At 43.0% G+C, this 17,556-nt stretch overlaps 2 protein-coding genes across 2 annotated transcripts in view; one reads left to right on the top strand and one right to left on the bottom strand.

The window, feature by feature from the left end:
• Window positions 1-363: 363 nt before the first annotated feature.
• Window positions 364-9,360, top strand: HABP2 (hyaluronan binding protein 2; the record flags this gene model as incomplete). Its single annotated transcript, XM_008939706.1, has 12 exons — window positions 364-492; window positions 684-812; window positions 1,978-2,088; window positions 2,531-2,647; window positions 3,004-3,123; window positions 4,076-4,247; window positions 4,678-4,786; window positions 4,916-5,145; window positions 6,031-6,173; window positions 6,522-6,656; window positions 8,168-8,313; window positions 9,190-9,360. Coding segments are annotated over 12 exons (1,712 nt in total), but the record flags the coding sequence as incomplete, so codon positions are not given.
• A 1,268-nt stretch (window positions 9,361-10,628) lies between these two features.
• Window positions 10,629-17,556, bottom strand: part of LOC103772374 (nebulin-related-anchoring protein-like) — a gene marked incomplete at its 5' end in the record, with an annotated part of 39,593 nt that continues 32,665 nt past the window's right edge. Inside the window, 7 exons of the mRNA XM_008939705.1 lie at window positions 10,629-11,067; window positions 12,084-12,236; window positions 12,477-12,788; window positions 13,428-13,535; window positions 14,942-15,046; window positions 15,163-15,261; window positions 15,945-16,049. Coding sequence (XP_008937953.1) covers window positions 10,966-11,067; window positions 12,084-12,236; window positions 12,477-12,788; window positions 13,428-13,535; window positions 14,942-15,046; window positions 15,163-15,261; window positions 15,945-16,049 — 984 coding nt within the window. The remainder of the gene's footprint in view (window positions 11,068-12,083; window positions 12,237-12,476; window positions 12,789-13,427; window positions 13,536-14,941; window positions 15,047-15,162; window positions 15,262-15,944; window positions 16,050-17,556) is intronic.

Raw genomic sequence — 17,556 nt, 5'->3', positions numbered from 1 at the left:
AAAAGAGCACTGGCAAAGCTGCAGGTCCCACCAGGCTCCTGAGGAGGACACTGGCTGCTGGGAGGCTGCAGGCTCAGCTCAGGCAGGGATGGGCTCTTCAGCATGTCTGCTGCTCCAGGCCATCACTCCTTGAAACGGGTTTTGGGGACAGGGAGCCACATAGATGTGTAGATGCCTTGGGCCATTGCTACCCTGTGATTTCCCTCAAGATGGGTTTCTGTGTCCTCACACGCAGTGGCCACCTGGGTAGCCGTGAAGGTCTTGCCTCACTCTGCAATAAGGGTGATGCTGGTGATCAAACAGCCAAACAAAGAAAAACTGTTCTTCTTGTAGGAATCTAAACACTCTTCTCCTACCGTGCAGACATCGGCATCTCCCCTGGCTGTGTCCCCTTTGGGGTGTGCTGGGTGTCACTGCAGGAGCCAGCTGAGCACCCAGGCCCCCAGCCCCCTCCAGGAGCAGCAGCGAGGGCAGAGCTGGGCTCGGTGCTGGGTGAGTTCTGCCCATGCCAAGCAACAGCACCTTTGGTCCTCAGGATAATGCAGGCTCTGGACCCACTGACAACAGACGAACAGAAGGAGAAAAGGACTGTCCATCCCAGGGAAGAATCCTCTCATACCTTCTCTCTTTCTAGCTGTTTTAATTCCTCTCTTCTTCCACCCTTCTCTCATCCCTCCCTGCAGATGAGGTTCAGGAATATGAGTACCACGATGAGTATACACAACAGGAGGAGGACCCCTTCCTCCAGCAGCAGTCCTCGGAGGACCCTGACTGGTTTGAGGCATTTTTTGGCTACAGCGATACTGGCAAAGGTACCTCCCAGGGGTGGGCAGGCAGGTAAGGAAGGGGTAAAATCCCAGCCCTGTGCTTGCAGTGTGAGCGTGGCAGGCCTCGGCTGCCAGCCTGCTCTTGAAATGCCTGCATCAAAGGGATGAGTTAGGAGGATTGTTTGCAGTGTTCTCCTTTGTATTTCTCTTGTAAGGAGCCTGTGTTTTATCTCTGGATTTCACAGGATGGATTCTGATCATGCAGAACATTTCTGATTGCTACTACAAAAAAAGCACAGGCTTATTTGTCTATAGTCACTGTAAGATGTAATTGCTGTTTTCATGGGATATATGTTCTGTATTTATGCTGGGAACCAAATGTAGAGCAGGTTTCCTCCTTTCTCCCCCTGCTCCCCCCCTTTTTTTTTTTTTTATCAGGTGCAGGGTTTTTTCTTTCCTTTTTCTGTTTTGCAAAACTTCAGGAGATCAGGAAAGGATCCTCAAGATTACTCAGGAAACACAAAAGGAGAGACAGGGAAGTTGTCTGTAACACTCCCTGTGTTATCCCCTGGTACAAAGAAAGCTGAGCTTGCATGTGTCTGTCCCCAGTACCAATTGCTCCTGGCACCCTGGAGTGGAGTAGAGAGGATGAGTATGGTGTAAGGAGCAGCACTCAAGTGACTCTCAGTAGGAGCCTGCTCACTTGGAGCAAGAGCCACCCAAGCACACAGTATAACGGTGGTGGATGGCATTTCCAGAGGACGTTTAGTGCCCCATTGTGACCAGGGAAATGCCAAATCCAGACACCTCCTCTCTAATTTCATGGAAGCAGATGCCCAAGTCCAGCTCTGCTGCTTAAAACATGTGCTTCTGCCACTGTCATAGAGCTGAAACAGTTAAATCTGTTCCTGAGCAAAGGAAGGGACTTGCCTCATTACAGCTCCCTCATAGACACAGCAAAGGGAGTTGAGAGGAGCTGAGGAGCTTGAGACCCAAAGCTGTGGGCTGGTACAGCTTGCAATAAGCTCTGCAGCCACTCATAGCTGCTCCTGTGGCTGCTGAGCTGATGCATAAGCACGGTACATGTTGCACGGGATGCTGTTCCCCAGGAAGGCAGCCTCCTCCAGGCATAAAATGTGAGAAGAAAAAGCAGGTGATGGAGGTGGAGTTAAGCTGCAGTAAGACTAAACGATCTCTATCCTTACCCCAGCAGACCCATGCTACTCCAACCCCTGCAAGAACAACGGTAGGTGTGAAAACAGAGGAAGCAGCTTCAGCTGTCTCTGCCCAGAGCCATATGCTGGGACTACATGTGAGAAAGGTAACCACACCTGGCTGACTTCCACCCCTGCCTTGGGCAACTCGTGCTCCTCTTACACCTCCCTCAAAGCAAGCAAACACAAAGCTTTACAAACCCACTGCCTGCTGGGCTGAGGGTTCTGACTGCCCACTGCAGTCATGTTCACACTTAGCTACTTCTCCAGACCAAGCTCTGGACACTGTCTAAAGCAGTAACCAGTAAAACAGACTTCAGGTGTGCAGAAGGCACTCCTCTCTACCCTGCCAGGTGGGCAGTGGGGAGCTGCTCATTGGTCTTGCAGGTTTTCTGCTGTAGATACTGTGAACAAGAGTGGAAGTCCCAAGTCCACACCAGCCAAATGAAATCCTCCTTGGAGCAGCAGGGGAAAGTGTGTCTCCCTGGGATCCCTGTGAGGGCAGGGCTCTCGTGCTGATGAAGTACCTCCCATTTCTGTTTTCCACAGTGAAGGACATGTGTCGGAAGACAAGGTGCCATGGGGGAGACTGTCTGATTACCTTAACCCCACCTTATTTTCAGTGCAGCTGCAATCATCCCTACAAGATACCTGACTGCCGGCGAGGTGAGCACTTGGCAGAGCACCGAGTGAATTGTGGAGCTGACAGCATGGCAATGTCACCTCACCATGGCTGCTCAGTGATGGAAATCACCCGCAGCCCATTGCAGATGGTGGTCCTACCCTAGCTGTCCAGCCAGAGTCTGCTACAGCTTCCATCTGTGAGGCTGGTCGGTGAAGAGCCATGCTTGATTTACAGGGTGGTGGTTCAGTCACTGGTGAAAGCCTCTTTTTCAAGAGTTCATAAGAACTCAAAGCCAACAGGCTAAGGGGGAGCTCTCCACAGCTTCCCTCAGGCATGTGAGTGGCTCTACAGCATTCAGCAGAGTGACGTGGCCGTTCTGTGGTTTCCACATTGACAGCATCTTCACCGTGCAGGCCAAACCCTTGCAAAAATGGAGGTACCTGCAGACGGCACAGAATCAGATCAAAATTCACCTGCGAGTGCCCCGAACCTTTCAGAGGAAGATTCTGTGAGATCGGTACGTCACGGCACCAGGGGAGGGGGGGCAAAGTCTCCAGCCAGCCAAGGGCTGGCTTCATCTGCAGCCACTCTGTGCTTGTCACCACACCAAGTGCCTGACTACACCCAGGGCACTGGCCTCCCTGGGGAGAGAGTCAGAGGAAGAGGTCAACGTCCACAGCCACCACTGCAAAAGGACTCAAAACATCTGCCATACAGATGTTTTCTAAGTGTGCTTCAGCAAGGTCCCACTGGTATACAAGTGAGCACACGTCTCCCCGAGGCTCATGGGGAAGGAACATCAGGCTTTCCTTAAACTCTCAAAGCTGCTGTGGTGAAGATTCATGTTCAGTTGCCTGTGACTCCCCAGGCTCAAGGGATAGTCACTGATACATGGATGGGTGGCCAATGATGTGGGATTACTCCAGCCTGCATGGAGAGCCTTCTGCCTCTGCAGCATCACCATGGGCACCACACCCCACATGTATTTCCAGGGAGAAGGATTTGTTTCTCTCTCTTTTAAAAGTTAATTGCACTTCAGATTCCATGTACCACTACATGCTCTGCGTTGCAGTTGACTTTTCTTCCACCTTGCCTACAGGTTAGGTCCACAATCCCACAACCTTCCTTTTGGCCCATCCGTTGCCCTAGTATGATAGCAGCTTTGTACCCATTTCTGTCTAATCCTGCTGATACCATTTCTTGCCTAAACCACTGGCAGATTCTGCTTTGGTATTAAGACACCTCAGCTTCTATGTCTTTACGATGCAAAGAGGTTTCAGGCTGGACAGATGTTGGGACATTACTTTTATTTCAGGCCTATGCAAGGTAAGCGTTACCATTACACGACCCAGTAGGTCCTTCTGATCCTCCATAAAATGAACGTAGGGCAAGGAAGGGAAGAAAGAGAAACCACTTTGGGCAAGGAGCAACACAAAAGTCATTTTCATATCAGCGTTGTCTTCCTCCAGGTCTGGATGATTGTTATGAGGAAGACTCCTCTAAGTACAGAGGAAGAGTGAACCAAACGGTGAATGGCAAGACCTGCCTGCACTGGAATTCCCACGTTCTCCTGGACTACTCTGTTAATGCCTTTATGGAGGATGCTGACTCTCACGGCATTGGTGAACACAACTTCTGCAGGTAATATTTTGAAGAAGGAACTGTAGAGGTCTATATCAAAAAGAGCAGTGAGGACAAACTGCTAATGAATTAGGCAGACTGGTGGTGTTAAGATCTGACATCTTTCTAGATAACTGCCTGTCCATAAAATATTGGGGTGTTAGAGGTGCATTCCCCAAGTCACTGTACTGATGTGAAGCTTCCAGAAGCAGCCCTCGTTTCCCTGGATCAGTCCCTCAGTTTTCTTTGGGTTAAGATAGGTATGGGGATAATACAATGACAGAAGCCCCGCTCTCTTACCTCAGGCATCTTTGTCAAATCTTGTGAAAGAGTATCTTTGGAATTCTGGCTCCCGTATGGGAGCATGAGGCTGCTCCCCTAGGCTTCCTCAGCTCCTTCACTGGTTTTTGGAGACTGCCCCAGTGATGATGTTCTCAGCTGTTCCCTTCAGGAATCCTGATGAGGATGAAAAACCCTGGTGCTACATCAGAAAAAATCACAAAGTGGCATGGGACTTCTGTGATGTTTCACCCTGTTCAGGAACAGGTAAAGAATTAGAAGTGAGCTGTTTGGGAGCATGGAGGTGGTTCAGAGCAGCTGAGGCTGCTCAAGACCTATTACTTAACTCCTTCAGCCTGATATTATCTCTGCATTATACATCCACAGTCTTTTCCAACACACCTGAAGAGAGTTCATGGCAAACAGACCCACCTGGATCAAATGAAATGTTCAAAACATGTGGACAACCAGAAATCCAGAGGACACTCAAGAAGATCTATGGTGGAGCTAAGACTAAAGCTGGCAAACATCCCTGGATGGCATCTCTACAGATAAAGACTTCAGAAAAGAGTGAACATTTCTGTGGTGGAGTGCTAATTAAAGCATGCTGGGTTCTTACTGCTGGGCACTGTGTCATTGAGTAGGTGCATGTCCTATGCCTATGGCTGATGAACATATAACAGCCAGGGGGGTTATTAAGGACAGTTTGAAATTCAGATTATTTGGAATCCAAATGATTTCTAGGAATCAAAGAAAAGGAAGATATATATGTGAAAAAAAAATTAATATATACATGACAAGATATCTATATACTTGTTAATCCAGCAAGCCCCATTTTCAAGTTAAACTTACCCCACACACACCTAAAATGAGCTAAAATAGTTGTGTGAGAGGAAAACAGGAGAAAAGTAACAAGGGTTTGCAACATATAAAGGAAGGTCTCCATGCAAACTTCAGGGGGTATTGGGATACTGTAAGCAACATCACATATTGCATCATAATTAAGATCTCCAGAACAGCCAAAATATGCATTTTACTTTCAATTGTTTATGTGTCATCTAGTTTAGAATATGACATATCCTAAAACATTTTTGTTGAATAAGTTGGAAACAACCATCCGTGTAAACTGGTAAATTACACACTGGTGATCATTCCAGCACAGACGATTTTAAGTATGCCCAGACAATGGCAAGAAATTGTACTCCTGTGGCTCCATGGGTTGCCACTCATCATCACAACCACAGTAATAAACTGTGTGCATGCTGCTGCTCTGCCCAAAAATTTAAAGCAAACCATGTTCATGCAGTTTTAAATCACTTTATTTCATGATTGCTGCATGTTAAGAGCACATGTATTGTCCAGCACCACTGTTACCCTGACTAAGACCTCCTATAACAATTTCAGGAAATTTTTTGGCCAAGCTCTACAACAGAAAGCAATATCTTATAAGATACTAAAGGTGCAGGTTTTCACCACCACTGGTGGACAAGGTCTGCATACAATTTACTTTTTTTTTTTTTTTCAGACAGACAGTAGAAAATATCCAAGTAGCCCTTGGAGAGCAAGACCTCAAGAGGAAAGAGCATCATGAGCAAATATTTGATCTGGAGAAGATCATTGTACATAACAAATACAGAGAGAAGAATGAAGTCCCACACAATGATATTGGTAAATCCCTTCTACTGAATATTCATGTGGCTCATCTCCAACCTCAGCTGTGTGAAGCACCTCTCTCCAACTAAAGTCCCTGTAAAATTCCCATTGAGAATATACTCCGGAAATAATTAGGCTAAATTGTGTTTTAGATCCCTTTGAAACTTTGGCATGTGGACTGTGATGGGCAGGCAGACGCCACTGTGTGGGAGGAGCAAACCAGCAGGGACAGGTCTGCCATGTAGTGCAAAGAGCACAGCAGGCATATGCAGCTTAGCGTGGGCTTGTGTCACAGGCTGGTGATGGTGGTTAGGGATTAAAATTAGCTACAAATACTTTTGCTGTTGTTTATCTTCTCTCCAGCACTACTAAAATTGAAGCCAGTTGATGGTCGCTGTGCAGTGGAAACAAAGTATGTGAAAACAGCGTGTCTGCCTAACTTCTTCTTTCCCGTTGGAACTGACTGCTTCATTTCTGGATGGGGCATGACAGAGACAGGTATTTGTGGGCTAACAGGACTTCGGTGGGTTCTTCGGTAGCAAGGTGGGCTGTTAACTTCAGTAACAGTTGTCAGACCAAATGTGATCTTAGGCACTTAGTGAAGCCGAGACATGGACAATTCAAAACTAAGAATGGCTAAACCCTGCCATGGAAATCACTCATTAGCAGAAATCTCCAACTGCTAGTCCAACCAAACCTTTCAGAGTTCTGAAAAAAACAAATCCCTGACACATTTATTTTCTTGCCATCTGACACATCAAGTCATGGTTTCATCTGCAGCCAGCAGTAGAAGCAAGAAATTATCAAGAGAATGGCACTGTGTAATTTGTGTGTCTCAAGACAGGACGAAGAAAGACGGGAACTTTCACACAGTTTTCCAGCCCATTGGGTCAGATAAAGCTTTTCAGAAGCAGCATCTGGATCTTCAGATGCACTGAAAAATAACTTGAAAAGCATTGGATTTTTTTTTAAGTTCAACCAGCTCTATCCAAAACCTTTCTTGCCCACGGTAAATCCTAAGGGGAGAAATTACTATGCTTAAAAAAAGATAATGGCAATTTTTTGAAAAATGCATTTTCTCATGTTCTGATTGATGTGTTGCTGTAGAGCAGCAGAAGGAAAATGTGTCACTGAGGCTGCAGTAGGTGTCCTAGTGCTTTGTGACTGATACAGCCTGATAACGATACATAGGACCAAATTCTCCCTTCTGATGTAACTCTCATTGAAGTCCACAAGAGACAAGCACATTCATTTGATCAGAATGCACCAACAGAATTTAATGGACATTTTTCAAAAGTTCCAAATAAAAAGTCTCCCTTAAAAAGGGTAGAGGGAATGTTATTTTTTTTTTTCCCCAGCAAAGAATATCAAGTACCCTGTACATGTTCAAACTAGATAGCTCCTACCCTAAGCAGAGCTATTATTAGCATTTCAGGAAATCACTGCAGAAATGGAATATTTCCTGAAACTCAAGCAGAACCAAACTTATAAACCACCTTTAATTATCTACAGATGTAGTGCTTTGAAACTCTGGCTATTGCCTTTAGATGTCAAGTTATGTCTTTAGATTCACTGTAATTAATCATCGCCCTTAAATATTGTATGATATTCAGTTTTCATCTGTTTCATTAGCTTGCGTGTTAAAACATCCAATGGCACCAGTCTGAGAAGTGCTGAGCAGCTCCAAGTCCCATTGGGACCTGTGGGAGCTGCAGCCAACCAGCACGTTTGAGAAGCATGGGGAGAGCTGATCGAAGCCAAATTCTGAACACTTGGCTTTGCTTTTATTCAGGCAACAGCTTGGTGTCCTGAGTGAAGCTTCCAGGCTCCAACTCTACCCTTTATCATTTCGGACAGATAATTCTTCTCTTCCCCAGCTAGCACAATGCCTCCCCCCTGCTCTCCCCCCTTCCCATCCGAATGGCAAACAAGCTCGTGTTTTGAACAAAGACACCACGTAACAGGACTGGTGGGAAGGTGACTTCATGTTTTTGGTGCACATCCCATAGATGAAGTCTCCCATCAGCTGTTAGATGCCAATGTGAAGCTGATTTCGCAGAGGAAATGCAATGCACCCAGAGCATATGATCACGTACTGGATGAAAGCATGTTTTGTGCAGGAAATCTTCAGAGACCCAGAGCTGATTCTTGTCAGGTTTGTTGGTTTTTTCTGTATTCAAACACAATTTTTTTTTTTTTGTAAATAGGCTGTGTAAGTAATAACTTTGGCAGAGTACTGCATATGTATCTCCCATCAATGTAATTCAACAGACATTGTCTTTCTTCAGTGTAGTTTGAGAAGTATATCCCTAGAGCTAATGTTGGCACTGTCAGCCACCGATAGATTTATGGAAGGCTAAAGACTAGCTTGAAAAGTTTGGCTTCTGAGGCACTTTGTCATAACCTGAAAACTCTCCTTTTTTCCTCTCAATTCTACCATGAACTTTGCCATGAGCAACAATTCTAATCTGATTTTCACTATCAGAAATGAGACCTGCAGAGAAAATCAGGATTGAGAGTTCTTTTCATTACAGCTAGTGCAAATGTGATGCAGGTTCATATTTATACCACTGTAAGATGGAGAAGATTTGGAACATTTCCTAAGGTGCAAACCACCACCGTGAGTATACTTTGCAATAGACATCACCAATAAAACAAAAAATGAGACCAACCAGCTCAGAATAAAGTTATTTTGAGGGGTGTGGGAGGAATCAAGAATTTCTATTTATGCCAAGGATCACATCTTTATCTTTCTGAGCTCAGGCTCTGAATGCTTCGTGGTTTTGTACGTGGGAAATTTCATATGACCTCATCAAACATGTCACAGACCAGAACAAACTAAAACTTCCATTCAGAAGGTCTGGTATCATTTGCCCTGGTTCCAGAACTGCAAGCCCCCTCAGGGACTGACTGGTATCAGATGGTACATCTGATAGCAAATAAAACATCTTTGCAGCTTCAGAGTCTTACACTGTTGTTATTTTGGTTAATGTTTTGCTTCATGCTTTGAACATGTGCTTCTTCTCATCAGGGAGACTCTGGAGGTCCACTAACTTGTGTAGAAAATGGCTCCTACTATGTATATGGCCTTGTGAGCTGGGGTGATAAGTGCGGGTTAAAAAGCAAGCCAGGAGTTTATACCCAGGTGACAACATTTCTCAGCTGGATTAAATCCAAAACGGAGTCGAGGTCACTTCATTAGAAGACAGCTTTGGAATGACATGTGGTAAGCTTGAGACATTTACTTGTTTTTGTCATTTCCCCAAATGCCTCCTTTCCGACCAAAAATGTTATTCATATTTTCTCATGGCCTGCATGGGGCATCCTTCATCACCATTCCAAAAAGAGCCTTAGAGTGTTTGCTAGAATGTCAGTGACAGTTTCTGTTGGGGGCTTATTTCAAGCCCACATTTTGTAGTAAAACAGATCAGAAAGTAAAGCAACTCTAGTTTTTCTCCAAATCAATTAGAGCTGCAGTTTCCAGTGTTTCCAGTTCTGCTTTTCAAGCCCTGAAAATTCTGCAGGCTCAGCTGCCAGCCGTTCCCTTTTCCACTCATGATTATGGCTACGACATGTTTTTAATGCAGCCATCAGATCCTGATACCTCAAAGCTGTTGGTGTGTGCTCCTAAAGCCAATACTGCCCTCACATAAATCTTGTTTGCAAGACTGCGGCCATTGGAATCCTCTGAGCAGGGAGGATCAGACAGGAGAATTATTTTAAAAAGCACTTCTGTGGGGCAAATAGCCACAAATTCCATCAGTGAAGCATTTCCAGATTGAAAAAGAAAAACAAAACAAAACAAAACAAAACAAAACAAACTCTTCAGTATTCGAATTATCCACTTTATTCCTGATTAAAGGATAGTATTATAATTAGAAATAATAATTTATTATGCTCCAGATCTACAGTGGTGTATACATATATATATATATATGCGTGCACACATATATATATATATATACACATATGCTTAACTTCAATACCAGTGAGACCTTGGTGGTATTAAATCACATTAAAAAATATGGGGCTAAAGCTATTGGATAATTCTTGGATTTTCATAAGTTTTGCAAGCCAAATTGTGTAATTTTTGCCCAATATTCTGCATAGAAATTTGAAAAATTTCTAGGTTTGGTACTAAATTAGGGTATAAAGAATAGATATACTTGTGAAGAGTCAATTCCTTAAAACAGTAATGTCCCTTTCATTTGAATTTCAGGGTTTGCAACCTTCTTTAAGCAGCTACCTAATCTACCAACAATTGCCCCTACTGCAAAAATTTATAGAAAACTAATTCAGAGATTTTGCTTTGGAAGACTTGAAAAAGACTGAAGAATGGATTGCAATCAGAATATATCCTGTTAATCAAGAACGAATTCCCCAAAATCTGCTGAAAGGCACTTTTGTATTCTCTTAGAATAATGGTGCCAATAATTCAGGAACATAAAAATCTCCAAAGATTACAAGCATGGAATAAGATTAATTTGATTTATTCATTACAAATTATTTTCTATTCTATCAATTAGTTTCATCCATCTGTAGTACAAAGCTGAGCCTGTCAGTCACCTAGTTAGCATTAATTTCATTTACAGCTTTAAATAAATATCAGATTCTGTAATACATACAGTGATAAATCATGAAGTGTCCACACAAAAATAAAATTATCAGTTATAAATTGTAATGTTTACGTTGCTTTTTAAACCAAAAAGTTCTTAGACATCACCTGTTGCATTTCCCAGAAAACTGGAAAAGCTACAGGATTTGCAGGACAAGATGAAAATCTCTTTATGTTATGTCAAGTTTCTGTTTACTTCTGATATAGCTGCATTCTCCTTCTCTTGACTTGCAGAATTTCTGAAGCATCAGGGTTGACTGTGACCTGCTGAGATCCTTCTGTCTCCAACTTGTCCTGTAAAATCAAATCCAAGTAAATTGTGAGGACAGCCAGTGGACAGGAGAAGGTTTCAACTATTAGTCTATAAAAAGATTGGCATATTAAAAGTTACCACAACTGGCAAACAAATGAGCAAATCTCTAGAGTGGAAAAGAGTGAAAAATGGAGCCACTTATGTAATTTTGACACTACACATACCAAAGAACCAAATGTGCTCAAGTCCTAATTTTCAATTTGAGCCCCAAATAAAGAGCCTACCAGCAAACACCTGGTTTCCAGGTGGATTGCACACCTGTAGATTCCCCTGGGGCCATCAGATCATTATCATACCCAGGGCCTAAGATGTTGCCTGCAGTTCCCACTGTCTGCATTACTCAATCATAGTTATAATTTATTTCCTGAGTAACTTTTCAGATGGGAATGTAAATCATGGACATGTCCTATTTCTCTTTGTCTGGATTATTGTTTGACTTCTTGCCAAAGTTAAAAAATTAAAAAGTCTTTAAAGTACAGAGCTTCTCTTCTATTGTAACTTAATGCTTACTAACCGTAGGGGCTACACATTCCCTTTAGGGACTTGGGCTTTTGTGTTGGAACATTACAGACTGGGACTCATCCCAGTGGAAGCAGGGAGGAGGAAAACCTGGATGATCCCAGCTTGTGGTTTCTTGCATCTTGAGCTGGACAGCTATGAAGGAGACGGGAGCATTCCCCTCTGCAAAGAGCCTCACACAGTACTGGGGAGTCTCCCACAGCACTGCTGGGAATCTATACTGAGCTCATCAATACAGTTGGCAGTGAGGATTATATGGCAATATGTAATTACATGGCAACACTTCATGTCTTGCTGAAATTAGGAAGAGAGAAGGGGATTTGTACTAAGACACTTGGAGATCAGACAACATCCACAAGTTATGGGAAATAAGTAAATCCTCCAGAGATCGTTTAAAAGCATTAAACAGGACATGTGCCTGTCTGTCTTCTAGAGAGCAGAGCTGTTGGGATTTGCTAGAACAGTTTACTCTACTTACAGCTCCAGGTCCACAGTGAGCAGAAGCACCCTGCAGTCCCATTTCCCGAAGGTACGCCAGCTCAGCAGCTCTCCTTGCCATTTCGACTTTGTGAGAACCTGGGGGAGTCCAGCCAATGCCTCTGAGCCAGTTCAAGTCAGACTTGTATTTTACCTGAGAGAATGAAATATACACCATGTGTTATTTTGTGTGGCTCTAATCAAAGCACATGCCCTGGGAATTCAAGACAGCCTATAAAAAGCAACAGTTGATAATAAACAAATTATTTATTTTCAGCAAACAGACCCTAGTTCTTTCAAGAATGTGATTCTGTTGACAGGTAAGGTCTGCAAAGCACATTGTCCCAGAGAGCTCCTAGCACTTGGAAGGACAGTGTCACACAGCTGTACTTACATCACTCTGCAGCTTGTAGGCCTGCTTTGCATGCTTCACGTTTAGCTGCTCGGGATCACAAGTGTATTGGTGCAAAGGCTGCTTGTAGTTAACGTTGCTTGCAAGCTGCTGGCTTCTCTTAGCATGGACGAATCCTGGCTGGTTGAGGTGACTCTGGAACTGTGCCCTGTTTTGGGCATATCCACTCCTGTATTGGTTGTCACTCTGAAGTTTTCCCACCCTAAGGACATGCCTGATTTTGGGATCATCATTTGCACTGAGGAATCCAATCTGCTGGCCTCTGTCTCTCAGGAAGGCTTCTCTGTATTTGTACTGTAGGAAGTGCAAAGGAAAATCTCATTTTCACATTGAGATTAACTTCAAGTTCTGTTATGAAATAACTTATGTTCCCTTAGCTACTAAGCATGCTTCCTGTAGTACACAAAGACCAAGGGTTTGGTTGATATCAAACTATTCTTTCTAACCTAACAAGACACTTGAGAAGAATGCCCTTTGTGCTAAATTTTAAAGTAGAAAGACTTAGGGAGCCCCAAATACTTATTTTTCAAAAGCAGTCGGAGGTCCCCTTATTGTTGCACTTTGGAGCGTACCCAACACTCAGCTCAAGGTCCTCCAGCTTCAGCTTTCTTGCCAGCTGCAGTCTTCTGTGTGCAAAGGTGACCCACTTCATTCTAGACCAAGCTTTAACTCCTCATAACCTAGTACCTATTTTATTTAACTACATCATAATATGCCTCCTTCCTATTAATAACTTTGAAGTGAAACAGAGCAGCCTGGTATTGGTCAGTATTACTAAGAGCCCTTAGTGGGAAATCTTTGCATTTAACCAGCATTTGGTTCCACTAGGTCACTAGTTTTCCAAAGCAGAACAAAGTTCACTTACGTCAGAATTCACTCATGTTTACAGGGTGGGGGTGGCATGGGAAGAGGGTTGGGAAGAACAATTCTTACATCACTAGCAATCTCTCTTGAAGCCTTTGCTGTCTGGAATGGGATGGCGTCAATTCGGAAATCATAGCCAGATGCCCTTGTCTGTTCCCAAGATGTTTTGTACAATTTCTACGTTGAAAAGAAAAGAATAAAACAGTCATTTCCCCCTGCAGTTTCTTAAACATAGTCCCATAACTGCAATAATAAATGTTTTACCCTACTGGGCTTATTTGTATCAAGAGTCATCAGTAGCATCTCCAAGGTTTTGATCCTGTTCTATAACACTTCAACTTCTTTTCTATTCTCCATAATGATAAAATGCCTCAAATGAAAAGTGCCACCAGGGTTTCCTTTTGTACTTGAATGTGGTTGTTTTTGATGTGACTTAATTTCTATTAGAAACTGCGATGCATCAGTCACATCAATATTGCATTGACATTGCCCTTATTCTCTCTTTTGATGCATCCACTTGCAGTGTCTTGGGTTTCGTGGCATCATAATTTCAATACCAGTTATTTCAAGCTTTTCAAATGATCCCAGTCTCCATCCCCAGCCACATGTGGCTTCATTAACTCATATGAAATAACAGCCGGCTCTAACATATTTTATGTGACTTTGAGGATGTGAAATACATTTACATCCTGAAGAGAAACTGCTCTAGATTTGGTTCCTCTTCCATTAGTAGCTTTCTTAAAACAGCTTTCAGTCTGCAGGTCCTGCTACACAGCCCCATGGTATTTTAGCTGACACTTTTGGCTGTCCTTTTTCAATTTTATTCATTTGCTTTCTGTTAGCCTTTGATTTGTCCTTTCTGCAGTTACTGACCATATGAAAACAAGCACAAAATCCACTTACATTTTAAAAGGTATTCTTCTGTTTCACTGGTAAATTTAGTGCTACATGGTGCTAAATTTGAAGGTAAACTGAGTAGCCAGAAACCCTGTAAGCCAGCCTGGGTAGAAGCACTGCAAGCATTACTGTACACCCTGCTAACGAGCCTAGGGCTGACCCTTCATTTGTGTCCAATCACCCCTGGCCATTTACCTTCTCCTCTATCACTTCAACACAAATCCTACTTGTTCCTTTCACCTATAGGGCACCTATCACCAAAGCTTCTTACAAACTAAGGTCACTCTGACCCTACAGGTAAAGATAACAGCTATTTAGTCAGGGAACAGTAGATTAGGAATAGACTGACTGTCTCTGTCTTGGATAATGTGGAAACAAAATCCCTTTAATTCAGTTCCACTCACTGATTCAGCTGCATCCACGTTGATGGCAACTGTTGATGGCAAATGCTTAACAATAGCTTCTTGCCCTGGAAAGCAAAACTAGTTCTCCAAAGGAAAAAAATAAATCAACAGATTTTCCTGATCCCTCCAGCTAAAACCTAGGAACGTGTTGGCTGTCCACAAGCCCCTGGATTTTTTAGTTTTGGTTAGGCTCCAAGAACCTGGCTTCTACATATACATGAAAGTTTTTCATTCCCAAGCAAGTTTAGCAAGTGAACTCCCCAGAGGAAGAGGCTTACATACATCACTGATGTAAAGTGCATTCTGGCGGGCTCGGATAAAATCTGGATGATCAGGAGGCAAGGTGTACCTGTGCCTGGCTTCAGAGCCTCCAGCCTTGTACAGCCTCTGTGGAGTAAAACGTTATTGAACGCGACTGGTACTAGAAGCAATGCCAAGATCAAATTTTTTAAGCATTAACATACAACAAATGTTAAGATCACGTCTAGTAAAATGGAACCTACATCACTGCACTGGAGGTAGCTGGTTTTAGCATGAATCAAATCTGGAGAGTCAACCACGGCAGTGAACTTCAAACTTTCTGGCTTCTGACGGTACTTGATCTGAGAGGAGGAGGTAACAAAAACAAACAAAGGAAAAAAACCCTGGATATTTCTGTTAACGATACATCACAATTCCAAGTGTGTGACAATCAGAGTAAAACATAAAAGCCAACTTCCTGAAGTCACAGTATTAAAAACATACTTTCCTGCTTTAGTCTCAGTCGCTCTTTCAGCTAAGGAATGGGGACACCACTGTATCACTGCTGTGGTGCCCAGGCACCAAATGTCTTTTTTGCCTGTGTGTGCATGAAGGACTTCCCACTGAAAATTCATATGCAAAAAGCTTTCAAACACTACACTTCTGGCAGCTCATAATTTTTCTCCATTAATGCATAATACTGAGCAGGCAAATGCCCCTTTGGTGTCGTTGTCAATGCTGAATCTCTCTATATCACTTCCCTAACCACCTGCTTAGAATTTCATAATGGAGTTTACTGCATTTATTTATTGCTACATGTTTTGTTTATACTCTTGTGTTTCATTCCGAATGGAAAATATTCAGCAGGTGCCACACAGTGGACTTGCATCTCCTGTACTGCTTCTTGGTAACTTACACCTTGTATAAACAGGCTCCCACATCAAAAGGAAATGATGAGCTACATTCGTAAGTGTCATGTAACGAGGAGCCTTGATGGTAAACAATTCCTACAGACGTGCTATCCCATGAAAGATTTATCAGTTACCTCACTGATGAGCTCTCCAGCCTTCTTTACACTTTCTATCTGCGGAGATCTCAGAGCCATCCAGCCAACTCCTTTCATGAAGTTCAGGTCTGATTTATAGCGATGCTGTTAAAAATGAAATTTGTTAGCTATCAGTTTTGTATCCACACCTATTAAGATTTTTTTTAAAAAAGGCTCCCTGATTCACATTAACATTTTGAGGTTTTTCATTTGCCATGCACATATCACATCATAAAGCCAAACTGTTTGCATTTGTTCATTCCACCAGGAATTAAATAATGTATCATATGCAAGTTACAAGAGAAGGCCCCACGAGTGAATTAGTATGACTCAAAGCAGTAAGTAATAACCTGTTTGTACTGGACGCAAAAGAACCCCTTTTGAAAGGATTTTCTGAGGTGAGTTCAAGTCAGGAATACTAATTACTTTCTCTTATGCATGCTTCCTCATTAACCCCATTTCTAAGAGGACACATTACTCTTTCTTTACTCACATTAAAGGCTTACTCTGTCTCCTAATCCAGTAAAGGATACAATGCAAACCAAATAAAAAAGTGAAAGCAAATAAAGTATCCACAATCCCAAAAATTTGGATTTCTCCTTCAGACTTATAGTGGCTCACTGTGTGACTTTGAAAAAATCATCCATTTTTTCAGTTTTTTTTTTTTCCCCTATATGAAAAAGGGCATAACAGCCAGCTAGCTCAAGTGTGTTGCACATTACTGTACTAGATAGTGAGGCTATCAGACAAAACCACCTTCGTCATTTCTCTGGATTCCTAACCTGTGGGCTCTAAAGACAGAGGCAAGTGCTGAGGTTCCTACTCATCTCCTGTCCAGTTTCTTTGTAGGCAAGCTCTTACGTGGGAAAAACTCTACATGCTCTAAAGGTCTAAGGACTAAGTCCCTGGAAATGCCACTTTCCTGTCATGCAAGCCACCAACACACATCAGTAAACTGTAAAAACTCCTGCCTTCCTGGATCTAACTACCTATATGCCATCTGCTAGCCTTTACAGGAGAAGGCAGGAATGGGAGTTGGAAAGGCAAAGAATTGCTTCTACACCATCCCAAGAATATCTCCAAAATGTTCTGGCAATGAAGAGTATATTTGGGATACCAGAGAGCAAGTACACTGAGTAAGAAAGTAGGATACAAGCTCTCCAGTGCTTTGATTGCCACTCTGACTTTCATAGCTGGAATATCTGTTCATATCAGCTTATCAGATCTGAATAAATCCAACAAACGTCCCATCACTTCATCTCACAATAAAATCCTGGGCTCAGTAAATGATCAGCTCTCTAAAGACCTATAAAGACATAGCATAACTTTTTGAACAAATTTTTTCACTTCCCTGCTGAACGACTCCGTCTTTTTTCTTACAAAGCAAAACCCACCCAAACAGAGCTTCTTGCTACAGGGCCGCAAAGGACACTGCACTCTACATTGTCAAACTACAGCTGCCTGCATCCACATAGCTTCATGCATGTACTCAACACGTCCACCTGTTTGAAAGCACATCCAGACCCTAGTGTGCCCCAGAAGGAAGGTACACGCTGAGGCAAGGTGAGCGTGGACGTGGTGCACGCCGAGATTCCGTCATTTGTGTCATCAG

The sequence above is a fragment of the Merops nubicus genome, unplaced genomic scaffold (assembly GCF_000691845.1).
Source record: "Merops nubicus isolate BGI_N331 unplaced genomic scaffold, ASM69184v1 scaffold24324, whole genome shotgun sequence".
NCBI lineage: Eukaryota > Metazoa > Chordata > Aves > Coraciiformes > Meropidae > Merops > Merops nubicus.
The sequence above is the reverse complement of the archived record's forward strand: the minus strand, read 5'-3'. Positions and strand labels throughout refer to the sequence as shown.